Consider the following 19,172-nt stretch of genomic DNA (forward strand, 5'->3'; position numbering starts at 1 on the left):
TAAATTCAAGTCGCTGTGCATTTTCAGTAATTTAACCCATGTTAAACAGTAGCTACACCACCAATAATTTTGGTCACAAATGAATAAAAGACCATGTATGCTATACTGAATGAGTAAAATTATGCTTTTGACCCAGAGGAGGGCAATATTGCCCTAAAGAAGAAAAAGCTTAAAAAACCCCAACAAAACAACAAAACCAGAAGAGTGCACTGCTCTCATAAGGTTGGCTATTTTTGTCTGACACACCAGCACTGATTTATACAGCAAACCATCTTTAGCTTCCATAGCTTAGAGGAAGACAGGATTGTTACAAGCCACCCTTTTTATAGGAGAAGGAAATAAGACAGTATCATGAATTAAGCTTGCCAAACTCTACTTCATACCCTGAAGAAACATTAGTGCTTATTCTTGCACCACTGATTTAACTGGTACAAAAAAGAACAACAGTGTTTTCTCAAGTGTTTCTCCCTTACTGAGCAATAATCCTGATGGCTGCTTGTCACCAGATTAGATTGTACTTTGCATTTAATACTTTGTATTTTTTGTCACATCTTTAATCTTAATAAAAATATCAGTTATTTTAAGGTTAATGAAGTCAAAAAAAGGAAATTTTAACTGAAGGAGAGGACGAATGATGTTATGTGCATAAAAACATGAAAAAATTGTTAATTATTCATAGAATATCTTATTAGCTTGAAATACCAAATATCTTGTTGCTAAAACTGAATTCAAATTCAACTAGCTTTTAATTTTTTTAAATTTTTTTTATTGTTCAGCTCTTGAATACTCACCCTGCTGGTTATATTGAGGCAAAGATACTTTAATAAATGTTTAAGAATTAGGATTTAGAGAAAAACTTACTTGTCTAAAAATGTATAATGTGATACTTGAACTGGTAAATCTATCCAAGTATTTGCAATTACTTGTTTGACATTTGCAAGTGCTGAAAATAAGAATGTCTTCATAATGCCTCAGGATCCGTTCCTCACCATGTCTAGTCTTGTCCCGAGTGATGAGATATGTCAAACAGGTTCTCAAACTTCAATTTTGTAAGACAAAGACCATTATACTCCAACCAGCAACGAAAGAAAATTACTAGCTGCGGCTGTGGATCTCAGTGACCTGGCTAAGAGAAAGCCAGTAAGAACTAATCCAATTCACTCTAAAATCACTGTAGTAGGAACGGATATGTTATTAAATATTTTTACTCTGTTTTGCCTGACATAACTGTATTGCCAGCAGCACAAAGAAGACAGATTTGCCCTTATTGTCACTCAGTATTCACTCATATGTTTTAACAAATAAGAATTCTAGTACTTACAGGTATTACTTTTAAGTTGCTGAGGAAATATCCCTCAAATATCAGTTATGTATTGCTGGACACCTTGAACTTTTGTTACTGCAAGAACAGAGGCAAAAATGAAAGTGCATTGTCATGTGCTTGCTGTTAAATGATCTTGCTGAAATGACCTGGGAAAGATAAATGTTTATTAGACTTACTCGTTGTGTGCCGTATGTTTTATTATTTTTATATTCCAGGTGAGCCTGCCATAATAGTTTGCTAACTTCTCCTAAGATAACTAACTTTTTCTTTTGTTTGCAGATACGGGATTTTGTGTCTTAGGTAGTTCACTATTTTCAGTATGTTAAAAACACAGCAATCGATTCTCACTTTAACATCTTTAGCTCTCCACAAGTTAATCATTGCATTGTTTAAATAAAAATACTCAGTACTGAAGGTTACTTACAACTTTGTATTTTATTAACCAAAACACCACATGGAGAGAAAAAAAATTACAAAAATTGAAATGAAATGGCTATGGTAATCTGTTTAAGAAACGAATTAAGACAAAATATTAAATATTTGTAAGAAATCAACCCCAAAATAGCAAAATATTTTAAATTGAAATGTAAAAAGATAGATCTGATTCCATTCTGTGTTTATCCTCCTAAGAGAATCAGTATTTTTTATATTACTAATATGAACCATTAACTCAAGTCCCTGTTAAATTACAGTTCATTTGGGAAGTTCTGGAAGGTCAACCAACATTTCAACCAGAAGTAATTCATTAACAGAAGAAGAGAATTTAAACAAATTTCATTATTTTGCTTAAATTAAAAATCACAGTACTGCTACCACACACTGTCGGGTGTCTGCCTTAGTCAACTGTGGTGAACAAAGCATTGGAAAGCAACAAAGACTTTTTTGTAACAGCAAATACACTGAACAAACCCAGTGATCACATGCTCACTACTCTGTTTACAGAAAACCAAACTTGTTATGCTAAATTTTGATTATGCTTAGTATATAGACTATGAAAAACTGTATCAAGAAGTGACTTACTGTGAAGGCAACCTTAGTGTTTGAGTCTCCAAAAAGTATGAAGAATCACAATGTAAAATAAACAGAAAGGGCTCAGTTCTGCAGAGTACTTTTGCATCATGTTGATATCGTGGAAAGGGAAAAAGTGCTTAGCAATTTGCAGCATTGCACTGCAGTCAAGTAACAAAACTCCCACAAAATATTATTTTAACATACTATTTTAATGAGGCCTGACGCTCAAAGTGCTCTAAGATAAATTAATTCCTGATTCCCAGTGCCATTGTAACCTCTGAACAAATCTAACAGGACAAAGTAATGTAAAAAAATGTTATGTTTCTGTCTGAAGATGTTTTATCCAGCAATATAAATAACATGAACGCCAGGAATATTTTCTTTTTTTCTCTGCTTGTTTGCCTGTGTGTGAGACAAGGCTTCATGCAATGGTTTTTACGTGTGTGCAGGTTTACGATCTCCCCCATATAGAAAGTACAACAGGAAACTATGGTAGTAAAACTGTGGTGTGTGTGGTGTGTGCTGGCACAGCACTGAAAAATATTTTAAATACAAACCTCATCTACCTTAGAAAAAGGTCATAAGAATTGTCTTTTTCAGTCAGTTTTCTTAAAATGAGTAAAAACTCCACTCACATAGACATTATTCAGCATCTTTCCAAAGATTTTAGTCAGCTGCTCTATACAATGGATAAATGCTTAAAATTGACCTAAAGACATCACCTTGTTCTGAGAAGCTGACCCTGGGTGAAGAGGAAATAGCAGATTCGAGCTGTGACCTTTGTACCGTCCCTGTCCCTTTCGTAACTACCCTGAAGGAGGCGGCTGCTGTTGGCTCTCTTTTCCTCACTCCTGCTCCATGTAAAGGACCACAGTACACAATGAAATGATCTCTGGAGAATTTTCTTTCAGATGGTACGGAAAGGAGACATTAAAAGATTTCTTAATTAAGTCAGCTTCACTGCAACTGAAGGAATACAGGGTGAATTTTCTTTCTGAGGAAGGCAAGATTGAAAAGACTGAACACTTATTCCCTAGGGAGAGTTATGACACACAGTAATAAAATGCTGGATGCATCTAAAAAAGTATCTGTCCAGAATTCAGACAAAAAAAAAATATTTCGGAGTACAATGACTGAAAATTAACTTTTTTTACGCTTACACAGAATAAACCCAAAATATTTGGAAGAAAAATTCTTGAGAACAAAAATTACTTCTCTGATGAGCAGCATGGGTTTTCCAGTTGCCAGGGTGTCTGAACTTTTCCCAGCCAAAGGCTAAGTGGCATCTTACCAGACTCCCCAAAAGACAGACTGAATCAGCAACAGCACAGACAGACTGCTCCCACCTTTCTCCAGACCACAAGTGCTGTGATGCAGCGTTCCCTCTTACTCTGAGGAGCTGCTGTTTGGATTGAGACGCTGCACATGCTGCTTGGATTTGCCATCTCTGTATCAGCATGCCGTCCTCCTCAGCATGGTGGAAAAGAAGGTGCTGATGAGTTACACTTTGCTTGCCTTCTGCCCCTTCACAGAGCCACGTTAGTGAAATGTGCTTCTCTGGGCTTCTTGTGTCAGCCCTAGCAGTCTGAATCTCTCTGCTGGAGGAGTGGCAAAGTAGGCTTTTTGCTCCTCCGAATATCTTTCTTTCACTTCAATTATGTCCCTATAGCGGCCGTCCTGCCAGTGGAAATTGAATTGCTCCAGCAACTCAATTCTTTTCTCTTCTGTGCTCACACAGTCAACTGGGGCAGACTGTTCCAGGAACAGTACCTGAATATCTGGGAACAGGAGCAGACCCCGGATAGCAAACCAACCACCATACTTGGGATGGATACATACGCCATAGATCTTCTGGAAGAAAAAAAAGGAAGGATCTAGGATGTCTCAATTTGTCTCTAGTAATGGTTAGAGTTCAAAGCATCAATCTTCAGTGCAACTTCTCACACTCCTAAGCCCTCTGCTGGAGTGCTATACAGAGAAGAAAGGAAAGCTCTCTCCTGAACATGTGGCTCTAAACACTGCATTTAATTCCCATTTTCCTGTGCCCACACACACCGCCCTGTAATGTGGGGAGTGGTCCCTTTTTGAAAAAATGAACACACAAATTAACCACAGTGCAATTTTTTTTTTCTATTTATAGGGCTCCAAGCAACAGGTCTTCCTTTACACTGCGATTTATTCTCCTAAGTAGGTTTAATAGATCAAGATATTCTTCTCCATGTATGCATCTCCCTGCCACCCTGAAGAATCTTGGAAGCTTCCAATTCCTGTCTGAAACACTTACTCCATCTATATGTGATCTGGACTTTGTATTTTCCTGCAGGAAGAACTAGTGAGTAAACAACAGTTGTATGATTCAGTGATTGCAGTTTAGTGGTTCTTCTCATACTGTGTTTTTGCCTCACCTTTTTCCCCCAAGGATCAAGCTTCACATCCTTCCTTTGGTAGTAATATGCGGCTCCAGCAACATGGGCAGCTGTCTGTGCCAAGAACTTGGGCTTTCGGCTTGGCAGAATCTCGTAATCAAAGATGACATCCACCTTCTGGTCAGGGAATTTCTGGGAAAATGAAAAAACATCAGCCCAGGCTCATGGAAAAAGATTTGCCAGTACAGAAGTGCTGGATGCTAGCAAATCAGGCACGTGTGACGCCTACAGATTTCCACATCCTGCTACCGAAGTCTGTCAGCCCGCTTGTGGCCTTGGGTTTTCAAACTATGACTGTAAAGCACTCTACATAGCTACAGGCTGTAATGGCAAGGAGACAGAATCTGCAAGTAAAGCAGGTCAACAGCCTGTTGATGCTCTTACCATCATGAGTAAGGCTTTATCCTTCTAAAGAGCAAGGGCAGGAGCCTGGAAGGCTTTGTTTACTACTCAACCCACCTGGTTATATGCCGCAATAGTAAAAGGAATTGGTATTTCAGGTTCTTACCTCCTTCACATGTGATAAATGATGAGAAACACACTGATCCACAGGATCCCTGATTATTTTTAACCGTTCTTTGTTCACAAAAGGTTTAAGGGCTTTGTCAAACATTGAAGGCGTGCTGAGGACAACGAAGGCCAGTGTGTCATCTGGGTAGGGGAGATGAAAGGCTGGCTGAAGAATAGCATTGTACCATCCAACCTTTGGCAAAGAAAAACAAATCTCCATTAAAACAGGGACACCACTGTTTTGCTAGCTGGCATGCAGGAATTTAAAAAAGTGGAAAGAAGTGTAGCCACCTTCATTTGCAACCCAGATCGGAAGTCTGCCTAGTGCCTTCCATTCAAACCCAGTTGTTTTGCATACTGGGATTTACAGTTTCTGGAAGCTGTACTGTGAGCTGTATGCAAGAGATAAGAATCACTCACCGCATTCAGCTCAAGACTGCCCTTTATCCAGTTCTGCTCAGAAATGGTAGAGGGAAGTAGGAGCAACCAGTCTTGCCAATGCAGATCAGATGTCTTGGTTTAGGCAAAGCTTTTACAGTTTTTTTTTCTCATCTTCATCAGGAAAGAAACTGTTTTGCTCATATGACAAGTTGCCTGGTTTATTTCTTCAGCAGGAAACATTTATGTGTGGAAATGAAGGATGTGAAGCTCCTAGCAGTGCTAAAATCCCCCAGAACCATCAGCTGTACCACGTGGATTGTGACACAGCCACATTTTAATATTTGTTTTCAGGGCTGGATGTGTTAAAACACAGTCCAGAAATGAGGGATCAAGCTAGGGCAGCATGAACACATGAGCAGGGAGACAGGGCTCAGACCAGCAACTGCCCAGCAGAAGGAGGTAACAGCCAAAACCCCCTCTACTCCACTAGTAACGTACTGCACAATAACATCAGTCTATTTATAGGTTATGATAAATTCCCCTCTCCTGGAACGCCATAAAGACCAGGTCTAACACTGAGCGAGATGTCAAGTAATGTAACTCTAATATTCAGTCTGAAAATGCAAAATACTGGTCACCTCTAAACATCAGTGAAATGAATCTGAAAGTGACTTTACAGGTGATAGCGGCAGCCAGACCTTCCCCTATGGAAACACAGAATGAAAACTTATATTCATAGAATGAATAAAGATATTCTTATATCAATCCCAAAGTTTAATTAGTTTTGTGCCTCTTGTTTAAGATGATGAATTGAGATGCTACAAGAAGTTAGAGAGATGTGAATCTAAAGTTTGCTGACTTCCCAGTACACATCAGTCACTCCACCAGGGCTAGCTGTCTGAGAATTAAATCTGGAAAAAGATACAGCGCTATAGTAGCTAGTCTTTTTGATCTGGGTTCTGCCCCTAATTCTGCTGCTGTGTTTTGGGAAAGCAGCATCAAATTCTTCTCCAAATTCTGGAGATTTCACTTCTCTCAGCACCTCATCCCTTCTACTTTTTGTCAGACCAAGTGTATAGCAGGAAATACAAGTATTTCAGGTGATAAATACATTCCCCAAGGAAGGGGAGATCATGTTTATTGTAGATTGACTTGTAGATTTGTATTTGATTGTAGATTTGTATTTGATATTGCAGATTGATTTGTTGCAGATTGCCTCTGGGGTGGCCAAAGAAGGAACCCCTAAGTTTTGGTGAAAACTGAGTGTATCCAGTTCAACGCAGAGCACAGTGGGAGAGGCTGCCTCAGTTGCAAGGCAGACTCTCTTCAGCCAGCAGGCCCTTTACAAACGGATGCAGTAGTCTGCACTTTAATATACAGGTGTTTCTACATTTAGATTAAAATTTAAGCTTGCTTAGAGGACTTTGCTGGTCCAGATGTATCTTTATTTAACTCTCCTGACCGCATCAGACTGGGACCAACATCAAGGCCCTGAACAAACCTCTAGTTCAGCCAGTGCTCTGCCGGTGCCAAAGCACAGCAACAACCTTCACGTCCTTCACCGGGCGGACCGGACAGGCCTCTCACGCTTGCTCAAACGAGCACCGCGGCTCCTTGAGCGTTTCCAGCCCCAGTCCACCAAGTGCCGTGCCAAGGCGCAGGCCTCGGTCACCAGAGAGGGGCTCCGAACCGTCCCCAGGCAACGGCCGTCCGGTTATCCCCCCGCGGGAGGTCCGGCGGCGCCGTGGGGCTCCGTCTCCAGCCCGAGCGGGGCCCGCGGGGCGGAGCGGCGGCGGCCGCCGAGCCTGGGGCAGGCAGCGCCGCCTGCCGCCGGCCGCGCGAAGGGCTCGGCGGGGGCTCGTCCTGCCCGCGCCGGCGGCCCGGGCCGCGCTGGAGGTGGGAGCCTGGCGGCGACGCACCGCCACCCTCGGCCCACGGAGGCGAAGCAGCCGCAGAGCGCCGACCTCCGCCCGGCACCGCTGCTCCCCTCTGCGGGGCCACCGCCGGCTACCGGGAACAGCCCCCGTCACCGCGCCCCCTACCGGCCGCGGGCATAGCGACGCCGCTCTGATTGACGTCACCGCGGGTAACGTCACCGCGGGTAACGTCACGTCGAGCCCCGCGTGACGCCAGTACCTTGAAGGCGTGCACCTCGAAGCCGAAAGGGCCCAGGGCGCCACGCAGCCGCTCCGCCACGCGCCCCTCCATGCCGCACGGGGCGCCACCGGCACGGCAGCTCCGGCAGCTCCGACCGCCCCCGGCGCGGCGGCGCGCGGGGCACCCCGGGAGGCGCGGCGGGACACCCCCCCTCGGCCAACCCCATGGCCGCGTCTCCTAGGAGACGGCCCGCCGCGCAAGGCACCCTGGGACTTATAGCGCGCGCGAGCCCGCTCGGCGGGGGTTTCGTGTCCCAGCGGCACCCGCGCGCACGGCAGGGGCGGGGCCGCTGCGGCCTGGGCGGTGCGAGGGGCGGCCCCGCTGCCGTCCCGGGCCGGGGGAGGCCGGGGGAGGCCGGGGGGTGTCGACGGCATAACCAGGCGGCCGGGCTTCTGCCGGCAGGGTGTTGCGGAGCGGTGTCGTGTTCTCCGGTGGCTGCCGGTGAAGTGCTGCGGTCCCCGTGTAGCGCAGTGCGCCCGCGGCGGGCCGGTGGCCGGGCGGGTTATCTCGGTAGAGGCCTGCCGTTTCCGACGGCTGCCTGCGGTCGTGTCGCTCGGGTGGGAAGGGGAAGAATTTCGGTATCTCGATGCGCACGCCCTGGCCGGTTTCCAAGCTCGGGGCTGAGGCGCTAGCTGAGGCAAGTTTAACGATGCAGCAGGCCCAGGTGGGCTCCTTCCCTCACAGCCCCTGGTAACGGCTGTTGCTTTTGATCTGCAGTGGGTTTGCAGCTTGACAGACCAGGCCCTGAGAACGCTGCGGTCAAGGAGCGCCTGCCTGGCACCCAGCAGCCGCATCTCACCTGCGCGCGTCTCCCACGCCGCAGCGAGGCAACAGCGGAGCCAGCAGCCATGCCAGAAAACCAAGGTGATTTGAGGGCCCTGTTGAGATCGCCTCTGTTAAGAGCAGGTTTTCCTACCATGCTTGCACAGTGTGCCCATCTGTGCTATAGCACTCTGTATTGTGCATATTTTTCTTTCATCATACACAGTTTGAAAGCTCCACCTTCCTGTGTGGGTGGACGCTGCTCACTAAAATACTTAGCAAGGCCTCAGTGCTGATAGTCCTTTCACCTTCCACATTTGAAAGTTTGTGTTCTTTGCAACTTCCCTGTTCCCTACCAACACATTTCCACATTGGAGACCAAGCCTCAGATTTGGATCTCCTTACCCTAATCTTTATAGCAGCTTAACATAATCTTTATGGTTCTTGTGCAATGTTCTCCAGCCATTAGTCCTGAGTTTTATGAAGTGTCAGGACACCAGATCTGCGAGTTCTTGGGGACAGATATGCACACTTCTTTATTTGTGGAGTTCCCTTATATCTTCTAGAACCCCAAGAGTTGTTTCTTGTTGTATCTGTGCCCTCTGCAGGAGGAGGGCAGAAGGGTCCCATCAGTATTGTTTAGAATGAAGGTTTGTTCTTCAGGTTTCCCTGTTTTTCCAGCTTCTGAAGTTGAACCAGGCTACTAACTATGTTCTTTCCTGGACTAAAATATTCTCATAGAAAATCTGGTTTTGCCCGTCTGCTCAGATCATTGAATTCCTCACTCAGTCGTGAATTGACTGAAGCAGGAGGAAGAGCTCCAGCAGGAGCAGATCAATAAGCTAGAAGGTAGTAAAGGTAAAGGCACTGGAACTGAAGCACTGATGGTTACAGGAGCCTCTTACACAGATCACGTCTTGTCTAGGTTGCTGAAGTCCTTTTGAAGAAAAAACAGGCTGTGAGTGTAGCCTGGCACAATGTAGCTCCACGTCCGTGCTAAACAAGTGAGCACAGACAAAGTGTTTGATACAAGGCAGAAAGGGCTTTTTGACTTTTTTATTCTTCTTTTGTCTTTTCTTTAGTGATCTGAAAACCTGAGAAGCACCTTTGCTTCCCAGAACGGAAAGTGGACAGTGGAAAATTAAGTGATTTCTTGGAGGGCCATGACCAAGCTTGGTCTAGAGTTGGGTATGGAGTCCTTTGCTGAAACCCTTGTGAAGCACAATATTTAGTCATCTGGCCAAGTTGCCTTTGAAGGTGGTTAGTTCAAATATTCCAATTCTTAATGTGCATCTTGTCTGTTTTTCTGTCTGAATATGGTGGTTCAGAAAGACAGGGGTTTTGTGGTCTGCTGAGCATATGGCATAGTGGCAGAGGGGAATTCTTGGGCTGCTGCTGTCCTCTGCCTCTGTCAAGGATTGGAATGGGGCTGAACCTTGAAACCATCTTACTGGGTGTTCCTTGATCCTATTCTTGTCCTTTCTGTCCCAGCAACAGAAGAGCTAGGCTGGGACCTTAACACCTCCTGCCTTCCCTGTTTGCTGTTACAGAGGGTGCTCAGTGATTGCAGAACAGCACTTAGAACAGTTGGGAGGCCTTGCCAGGGAGGATAGAGGAGCTGAAAGGTGAATGCCATAACTAGCAACAGCAAGTGCTTCACCAGCAGCATGGAGATTGTGCATCTCATTTGTATTCCGACAGTCCACAAGAAATAAATGTCAGTGAAAAAGACAGAGAGAAGTCAGTGCTAAGACTTTTGTAGATTCAGGGCTGGTGCAGGGGAAGTACTGGAGGAAAATGTAACTTTTCCCACTTTCTTTAAGCAGTGAAATACTACCATGACAGCAACTGCGGCATAAAGTCAGTGAGTGGTGGTGTGCTCTGCTCCTCGCATGGTCTGAACTCTGATTCTGCACAGGACAACCTGTTGCTGCCCAAGTGGTCTAGCAGAGGCAGCCCCTGGTGGGAAGCAGTGAAAGTTCATTATAGTTGAGGATCTCTGTTCAGGAAAATGAAACCAGGGAACACTGCTGAACAGGTAGCACTGGAGGAGAAGTAAAGGGAATACACAGGCTGGCAAGCTGTGACTCCATGCTGTGCTCTGGGAGAGCTGTGGGAGGAGAACATGTGTGGGGCTTGTCGGCAGCCTCTGAATCCACCCTTTGCCTTGGGAGAGATGTGGGTGGATATAGTTCTGTAAAGTTTTGCCTGGTGACAGAGAGGTGGAAAATCAGGTGCAGAAGGTAGTTTAGCCATGGCCTTTTTCTTGGTCTCTTTGAGGTCAAGTTGCTTTACTGCACAGGTCAACAAGAGGAAAAACTATCAAACCACATGTCTGCAACTGATTGAATTAAGACAACTCAGAGTCGACACTGCAAGGTGGGCTGCTTTATAGTCACACCTCTTCCACCCAAAATCTGGCACTGGGTGGTTTGATGGCCAGTGGCAGACCTGCTGTTGGAATGGGCAAGCTTTGCTGCTGGGATCTGTGGAGGAGAACTGAGTGTTGAAACTGAGGTATGAAGAGTTCACTGTGAAGAGTAGTCAGACTGAAAAATGCTGTTGCTGCCTGCAACAGAGGATGTATTTTTATTAAGTATTGTGGTACCGCTAGAAGGCTTTGATTGAGACAGCCAGTGTGCAAGGTGCTCTGCAGGGACCTTTCCTGCCTCACAGGCTTGCTGAAACAGCAAGAAGACACCTTCCTGTTCTAGTGTTAAATGATGGAGGGCAGCTAGAAAGGTATCTTCAAAATATGTATAAGTGGGGGAAAAGGTAAGTGTTTGTATGTATGCTGATATAACAGGTCCTACTGCAGCCAGAATGACACCAATAATTTTTTTAGTTATTGCAGAAGTAGATGACCTTTGCAAAAGGGAGAATCAGAGAAGACTTGATGGGAGAAGAACAGGGAGTGGACAGAGCTGGCAGGGTAAGGGTTGAAATGAGAGTAGGGCTAACAACTATCTTTTGCACCAAGCAGCATGTTACCATTCTTCTAGAAACCTCCTGCTGCAGGAGGATACTTGCATGGCCAGGACTTGTAATCTGCTTCCCAAGGGGAGGTGAAAGCATGCTCTCAACTTCTCTATAGAGTAAGGTGATGACTGTGGGCAAAACACTGCTATTCTACCTGTAGCAAAACTTGTAATTCCTGCTGAGGAGGGCTAGCATGAAGAAGAGGTTACAGGTGATGCCAGGTGGGGTGCCATCGTGATCCGAACTCAGAAGCATATAAAGAAACCGAGTATTACCTTTGGTGCTGGAAACATGAAGTGTTCACCAACAGTGGCATGTTATATGTCCAGCTCTCTACTTTTTCTCAGTTATTCCGGCCTCATCTGGACATGATTTTTCTGCAGGGTTTAATGATGTTGTGGTGGATCAGAGGCTGCCTCTGCGAAAGGCTTGGAAGTGATTTCCCCTCTTTCTCAGGTGCTAGATCTGCTGAGCAGCCACAAAGCAGAATCTTACAGTTTAGACAAACTTGGGATGAAAGTGTGGAGCACCCAACAGAAGCTTGGCCACATCAGGTAGAGGGGATACACCTTCAGGGAATCTGTGAGATGCGTGGGTCTGTGCATGCCGCATGAGAGCTGCTGCAGGGACAAGTGCAGCTCTTGGGTTTCAAGTGGAGTAACAGCCTGGGAGCTGCAGGAGTGTGTCACAGGAGGGTGCTGCTGGCTGTTCAGAGCTCTGCAGGACAGCCCTTGCTGTTGCAGCTCGCTTTCACAGGGGCTGGATTGGCAAATTCGGAGATGCTGGGGACTGATCTCTTATCTTGCCATTCTTGTTTGTCAGCTGTCCTTTGTACCTGCCTGCATAGAGTATTTGTCTTGTGGAGCACAGTTCATTTCCATGGCTAGTATAGTACTGGCTTTACTGATGCTGAAGGTAGTAGATTTGTCAGCTTTGTGTGGTGAGGTCTTCTGTTTAAATCCTTAACTAGTAAAGCTTGAAGCAGGTATGGCTTAAGTGTCTGCCCTTTTCTGGAGGGGACCTCTGGCTAAGTGCAGTCAAGGCGTTCAGTCCTTCTGAGACAGCTTAGTGCAGGGGGTGAAATGGTAGCCTCTGTTACTGAGACATTTATATGCCAAGGGTTAGCACCTTCAGCTTATTCCATGTGGGCGCTGAGAACGGGTACCTGCTGTTCCCTTCCCAGCAGTCCTTGGCACCGAACTGGCAGGGTCTGAGTTGTTAGCTCACAGCTTCCCTGAGCCATCTCATCTGCCTTGTTTAATCAGGGCTGGTGCTGTCTCCTACCCAAGTCCTCTGTCAGGGCAGTGGTAGACTCCACATGCTCTTCTGGTTGTTAGTTGAACAGTACCTTACTTGCTTTTTGCTGAAATGACTGGAAATAATAATCGGTGTCTCCAAGAAGAGGTGCTCATTTGAATTGACTAAGCTCTAATTCTTTCCCAGTTTCGTCAGCTGCTGTCACTTTCCTCTCACCAGGCTCAGCTGGTGGGAACTAGCTTTGCCAGTGCCTCTAACCTCTGCTAGCTTGGCCCTTGCTCTCCCCCCCACCCCTACCCGAGGGCTCTGACGTGCTCCCTGGAGAGAAATGAGTGACATTGGAGCTTCCTTGTTGAGGATCCTTAGATCTTTCTGGCTCTGTTTAATTGTATCCTCTGTCCAACCCGTGCTGCCCTCGGACAGCTGCCAGATGTCCTAACTGTCACAGGTTTAGCTGAGGATTCGTGTCACTGTTCCCAGCATTCGCTTCCCCATACAGCTTTGTGCTACAGTACATCAGCACCCAGAGAATATGCATCACTCCTCTGGGGAAGGCAGCGATGTCTCTGTGAGGTGTCCGTGTCCCAGGTATGATGGGGCTTTTTTATTCTTTGGAAAAAAAACAATACTCCCATTCATCTCCCTCAGGCTAATGTTGATGTCACATGGGTTACAGCGTGATTTGGTGTCATCAAAAAGTGTTCATACAGAAAGGATTTTTCGTTCTCTGTGTTCTCCAAAACAGTAAATAAGTATCACCAAGACACAATGTTGTACTGCTTATAAGGGACTTTCCTTCTGCTTTCCATCCAGAGCTCTTGAAACCTTTTTCTGACCCTGTTAAAGGACTATTGCTCTGCATTAGGTAGGAACCTGAGAGAGATAGTCACACAAATTGTTTGAAGACTCATGGCAATTTGGTAACTGAAATGAAGTTAAAGGGTATCTTAATTCCTTGTCTGTTTTTCTGATCTTTCTCCCTCTGGACCATAAGCATATTAATGTCTATCTTTATTAGTGGAGAAGCATTGGTGGACACTGAGTGTGGAGGTCAATGTAGCTCTATTATTAGGTTTTCCTTGATAAAGGATATTGTATCAACTTAGTGAGATGTTTTCAGTAATGGAACTTCATTGCAGTTCTCCTGTAATTAAATATCGATTCCCTATTTCTTTCTATAAAAGCCTAAGGCCTTCCCTTATTGTGTCACTCTCCCACCTATTGTTAAGCTGTGATTTCATGAGATGTGTCTGTGCTGTCAACATCAGCTTAAAATGTGTCCACCCCTCTGCTTTTTCCTGCACTGGCCTCACAGCACATTGCCTCCTGAGTTTCTGCCACTGCAATTGTTGGTGTGCTGTAAATCCGATCAGGGAGCCGAGCTGGTTCTAACAAGTGCGTCATTGTTTTGTTTTGTTTTGTTTGTTTTTTCCCCTAAAGTGGTGTGCTTCACAGTGCTGCTGCAGGAAAAAATTATGCTGGCACAACCGAGATAACAATGTGAACAGGGCTAGGTGGGGAGGTGGAGGTTCTGCTGCCAGACCGTTCATCTGCTGAAAACACAACTGAATTGCTCAGCAGAACTGCCTTCTGCTGCTACCAGGCATGACTTTGTCAGAAACCCTGTCAAAGTGGTTCCCACCCCATCCCCACCCCCAAGAATTGTGCCAGTAGGCATTGCTAAGCCTTTTGCTTCAATCAGATCTACAGTCTCTGACCTGAAAGATGAAGTGAAAAGTCTGTTCTTGAAGGAGGTGCCATCCACTGAGCCTGCAGGGAAAGACAGAGATCATAGGAACTATTCCCCACTCACTCCAATGTTACTAACACTCTGGGACATGGTATTTCAACCTCCCTTTAGACATCTCATGGTCAGGTCAGGTGTCCTGTTGTCCCTTTCCAACACTAACCGACCCCTTTATGGGAAGGGTTTGTCATTGTGACTGTGGCTTTGAGCAGAAAGGAGCTGGTCAATTCTTTGTGTTTTAAACCTGCATGATTTGGAGTTGGTTGGAGCCGTTGCTGTCAAAGACAGATGAAATCCAGTGCCTGAAGATTTTTGCCAATGTGTTTTTCTGCCTAGGTTTGTGATCATGGTACCTGTTTTCTGCTGCCTTGTGCCACTGCTTGTACCCATGCAAGAATAAGTAAAATGCTATTAAATCAGAATAGCAACAGTTTCTCCACATGATAAGAGGTGGCACAAAAGGTCGACAGTGGAGGCTTAGGCTCAGCAAGTTCATCCTTGAACTTTTGACCTAATCTGCTGCTTGCTTCATTTATTTTAGCGAGGAGCAAGAACTTGCTGAGAGAGGCAGAGTGGTTTTCTCCATCTTTGGATGAGGTTTCCACCTTGGAGACTTCAGCTCCAATGAGCTCTCCAGCACTGCAGAGATCAAGGTGCCTGAAGGTAAATGTGGCTGGTTCCTGCACCCTCAGGATCTGAAGAACCTGATGGGGTTTTCCACAGTAATGCAGATGACAGAGATCTGCAGAACCTATTTATGTCTACTGTTCAGAGCGTTCCAGAGGTCATACTGATAATTTGATTAGTGGCACTTGCTGTGCCCACTTTTACTGGTAGGGCTGAGTATGACGCACCTAAAGGCGGGTAGGCAGTACAGTTTGGAATACTGTCCTAGCACTTGGGCCACAGTTAACACTTTGCTCTGAGAGCACTATTGCTATGCCAGCACAGAGGTAACATGTGTGTGCCTGTCTGTTCTTTCATCCTCCTTCCCCATCTAGTGTCAGCTGCATGTGAGGGCCAATTATGATACTTATCACTTCCTCTGACAGTGCCAAGATACCACTTTTTAATGTGGCTCCATTTTTGTTTTGGTGCTGACACACAGCCAGTGAGATTAGGAAGGTGAAAATTGCTCACTTCAAGAAGGTTCGGCTCTCAGCCCCTTTATCCTTTTGGATTTATGCCTTGCTTTTAGGATATAAAACCCCCTTGTGTTTGCATTAACACTTAGCATTAAAGGAAATCAGGAACAAAGGGCTAATGGTCCTTTAAAAGTGAAAATTCATGCCCTACTTTAGTAAGATGCTTAAGATTCTTGTGAATGGAGGCTGTAAGGCATGTTAAACTGCTCTGTGTTCTGTTTTTCCAATTTACTAATCCTGCTGATTCAGACTTTACTAGCAACTAGCAAACCTGCTACAATTAACTGCTTTGTAGATGCAGTCGTAACATGTCAGGTTGCTGTTAGGACAATGCCTAAGGAGTCTTCATGTCCCATCAAAGGGTTAACTTTTTCTCTTTAACATTTATTCTGAGGCACATGCCGGGTAGGGACTCCTGTATAGAGCTTTACTGATCAAATGCTCAAGCAGTGCCCCTCATTTAATAAGAAGCAGCTAGTTACCTGTTGCTTAGTATTAGTAGTAAATATTCATATTGTAGCAGCATCAGAAACCCTGGCCAATAGTACAGTAGGGGCACCCAGTAGCTGTGTTGGCAGCTTCCTAGAACACTTGGAACCATGATTCACTTACATGGGCACCTATTTTTGTTTGAGCTTATGTAGCTTGTGAGGATGCTTCTTGGTATTTCTCTGTTTCAGTGGAAGATGAATGAGGATGTTTTTTATTAGAGTTTGACACGGACTGCAGTCCACACTGAACCAGCAGTGCTGGAGGGGCTAGAACAGGCTGCCGTTTGTTCTTAGGGCTGGTGTATGGAGTAAGGAGTCTGGGGAAGGCTAATTCCTTGTTCTGTTGGTGTAGATTGTAAAGGTATCTCCACACTGTGTTTTGAGCGGGAGGAGAGCAGTGCTGGAGAAGAGGCTAGAAATAGCTGGAGCAGATGACCTCAGCAGTGACCTGTCTGACGGCCTGCCTGAACTAGAGCTGCGTGACCTTTAATGTTAACTAAAAGGTGCCCTCTTTACTGTAGGGAACAAGTAAAAGATGGAAAGGATATTGGCTTCCCTAGGCAGGCAAACTCTGCTTCTTGACTCGTTTGGTACCTGGATTTACCAGAAGTGGACGATAGGAGGTGTGGGGCTGACCCAAGGGTGGCAGCAACTCAAGGAAGGGAAACAGCCATTTTGATAAGTCATTCACAGACCTGCCCAGTCCCATGCTCTACCCGAGACCTGAACTGTTGGTTGTCATCTCATGCTCTCTTGCTTAGACCTACACAACCTTTACAACACAGTGCTGTGTATTCTGTTCTTTCACCCCAGGTGACAGACACTGATGGAGGGCCTGATCTGTGGTGCATCAACCAGCTTTTGCAGTTGCCAGCTGGCTTGCAGAGGGAGAGATGCTGCAGTGTGTGTCTGCAACAGGGGGTTTCCTCCAAGGTCAGAGAATTCCTAGCTGCAGCCCTTTGCTTCAGCCCTCTCCCGTGGGATGGGATGTACGATCCTGTCTTCTGTCCACTTGGTGGACCAGAACAGATTGAGAAAATGTTGTGTGTCGTGTCTACTAATGCCTTCAAATGTATTTTTCCTCAAATATACTGCAAGTTTTGGGTTATGTTGGACATTGTTTAAACTGTTGATTAGCTAAAGCTCTGGGATATATAGCTGGGCTTGGATTGTGCCATTTAGGGAGACTATATATAGCAAGAACAGAACAGATATAGACAGACCATAGATTTACCCTGTCTGAAAAGACCCAATACAGAGCAGCTGACTGGTAATGTGTAATTGGTAAATTGCTTCCTCTTCTGTGGCTCAAACAGGCTAAGAAATCTTGTTCTTTCAACAGAAACTTCCATGACCACCATAAAGGGAGGTTGCAGGGTTTGTTTTATGAGAATAAAGTGTCATAGTGGCAAAAAAGGGCCTTGTGAAATTTCCTAAAGTGGTTTGAATTTTTTTATTCCGGTTTCCTCTGAAAGAGCTTAATTTTAGAATTGCTAGCTGGTGAAGGAGAAGGGAAGAGGTGAATGAACAATATTGAGTTCAGAAAGCCTTAAGAGTATGGGGAAAGAGGACAACTGCCTATTTGATGGTGAAGGCTTTGTAGTCTAGCAGATGGGGTAGTGCCGGAGGTGGATCTGTGGCATTTTCTTTCCTGCCTACTTCTCAGTCAATACAAAGGACCTTGGGATGTGGCACAGAGTCAGGGATGCTGTAAAGGGGCCCAGCAGAGCTTGGTTAGGCCTGGTTTGAAAAGCAGGCTGGTGGTGCAGAGATTAGCAGTAGGAGTCATCAAGTGGAGGCTTGAGCACAGATCAAGACAGGACACAGTGGCAGAGGCTGCTCTTGTGACCTCCATCTCGTTCAGTTGCATGAACTGTGCCTTCTGCTTTGAAGATCAGGCTGAGATCAGTTAGTTTTCCCTCTCCAGTGAACAGCTGCTTCCCAGAGTTCAACTCTGCTTCTTTGTGGACCTGAATGTGTGAAGAGCCATTGGCAAATCATGGTCAGGATATCAAAACCTGCTTGAGTGGCTTGGATCTGACTGAGCTGAGCTGGAAAGTGACTTGATGCATCCAAGAAACAGACTGAGCAGGATGCAAGTGACCAGTTATCACTCAGTGTGGGCCACCAGGTTAGACTGTAAAACAAAGGGAGCCATTTTCCCAGTGGTTCTCTCAGCCCTTTTTGAAAATGGGTTCCCTTTCTGCTAGCCAGCCACAAATAGTATTGTGCACGATTGCCTTCCACCTAAAAATATTGAGGTCCTTTTAAAAAAGTACATGAAAATTCTCGTCTTGCCCCCAAGCTTATCAGTAGGGAAATTGAAGCAATGATCATGTTACTGGCTTGATCTGCCTGTGTGATCAGAAGGCATAGCCAGGATTAGCACAAAGGAAAACTTGGCTAATTTTGCAGTTGTCCCCAGTAAAACTCTTCTCAGTCAGATTCAAATGAGTGCCTAAATCTGGCTGAAAGACATGTTCCAGAACCCATGAGCCTTGTCCCAAGCAGAACCTGTAATTTAGCATCGAAAGCTTCTGGAATTCAGACATAACAGCAAATTTTTTAAAAAATACTGAACAGGGCTGACTGCTCATCCCTCTTCCTACAGCTCCCAAGAAAGACCAGTGTGAAAGGAAACACTCTAATGTTTGTGAGAGTCATCCTGTGGCAACTGATGTGTCTAATTTTGGAGCAAAAGTACTTCTGAAGGAGAGAGGATTAAAACAGGGGAGGGGAGAAGTTACCCTGCGGGAGATTGCCAACAGATGTTCCATTATAGTTCAAAGAGCGCTAGCAAAAGGCTTCTGCTGCAGGGATATATTAATTCTGGGCAGTTCATCACAAGGAGACCTGTTTTATGACTGGGAGGATACCTCTAGTAACTTACTGAGCTCTTTATTTGAACTGTGGGTGGGAGATTGGGTCTACCTGTAAACAGAGAGGGAGCTGCACAGTAGGAACAAACACATACTTATTTTC

At 45.4% G+C, this 19,172-nt stretch overlaps 2 protein-coding genes across 6 annotated transcripts; one reads left to right on the forward strand and one right to left on the reverse strand.

Annotated features, from left to right (window-relative positions):
- Positions 1 to 1,740: 1,740 nt before the first annotated feature.
- MMACHC (metabolism of cobalamin associated C) lies at positions 1,741 to 7,947 on the reverse strand. 5 transcript variants are annotated; one of them, XM_074832156.1, is made up of 4 exons: positions 7,789 to 7,946; positions 5,270 to 5,464; positions 4,741 to 4,893; positions 1,741 to 4,186 (listed from the first exon to the last, which is right to left on the reverse strand). In XM_074832156.1, exons 1-4 carry the CDS (start codon positions 7,858 to 7,860, stop codon positions 3,875 to 3,877), a joined length of 732 nt encoding a protein of 243 aa, XP_074688257.1. In that variant the 5' UTR covers positions 7,861 to 7,946; the 3' UTR covers positions 1,741 to 3,874. The 5 variants fall into 5 exon arrangements, with proteins under 5 accessions (XP_074688257.1, XP_074688261.1, XP_074688260.1 ...); XM_074832160.1 differs by lacking the exon at positions 7,789 to 7,946 and adding an exon at positions 7,154 to 7,439; XM_074832159.1 differs by lacking the exon at positions 7,789 to 7,946 and adding an exon at positions 5,692 to 6,858.
- Positions 7,089 to 19,172, forward strand: LOC141926795 (uncharacterized). Its single transcript, XM_074833193.1, has 5 exons — positions 7,089 to 7,299; positions 7,352 to 7,738; positions 8,527 to 8,673; positions 15,096 to 15,217; positions 17,004 to 19,172. The coding sequence occupies exons 1-5, from the start codon at positions 7,089 to 7,091 to the stop codon at positions 17,313 to 17,315; spliced, it is 1,179 nt and encodes a 392-aa protein (XP_074689294.1). The 3' UTR covers positions 17,316 to 19,172.

Source organism: Strix aluco, chromosome 8 (genome assembly GCF_031877795.1).
Source record: "Strix aluco isolate bStrAlu1 chromosome 8, bStrAlu1.hap1, whole genome shotgun sequence".
NCBI classification, from domain to species: domain Eukaryota; kingdom Metazoa; phylum Chordata; class Aves; order Strigiformes; family Strigidae; genus Strix; species Strix aluco.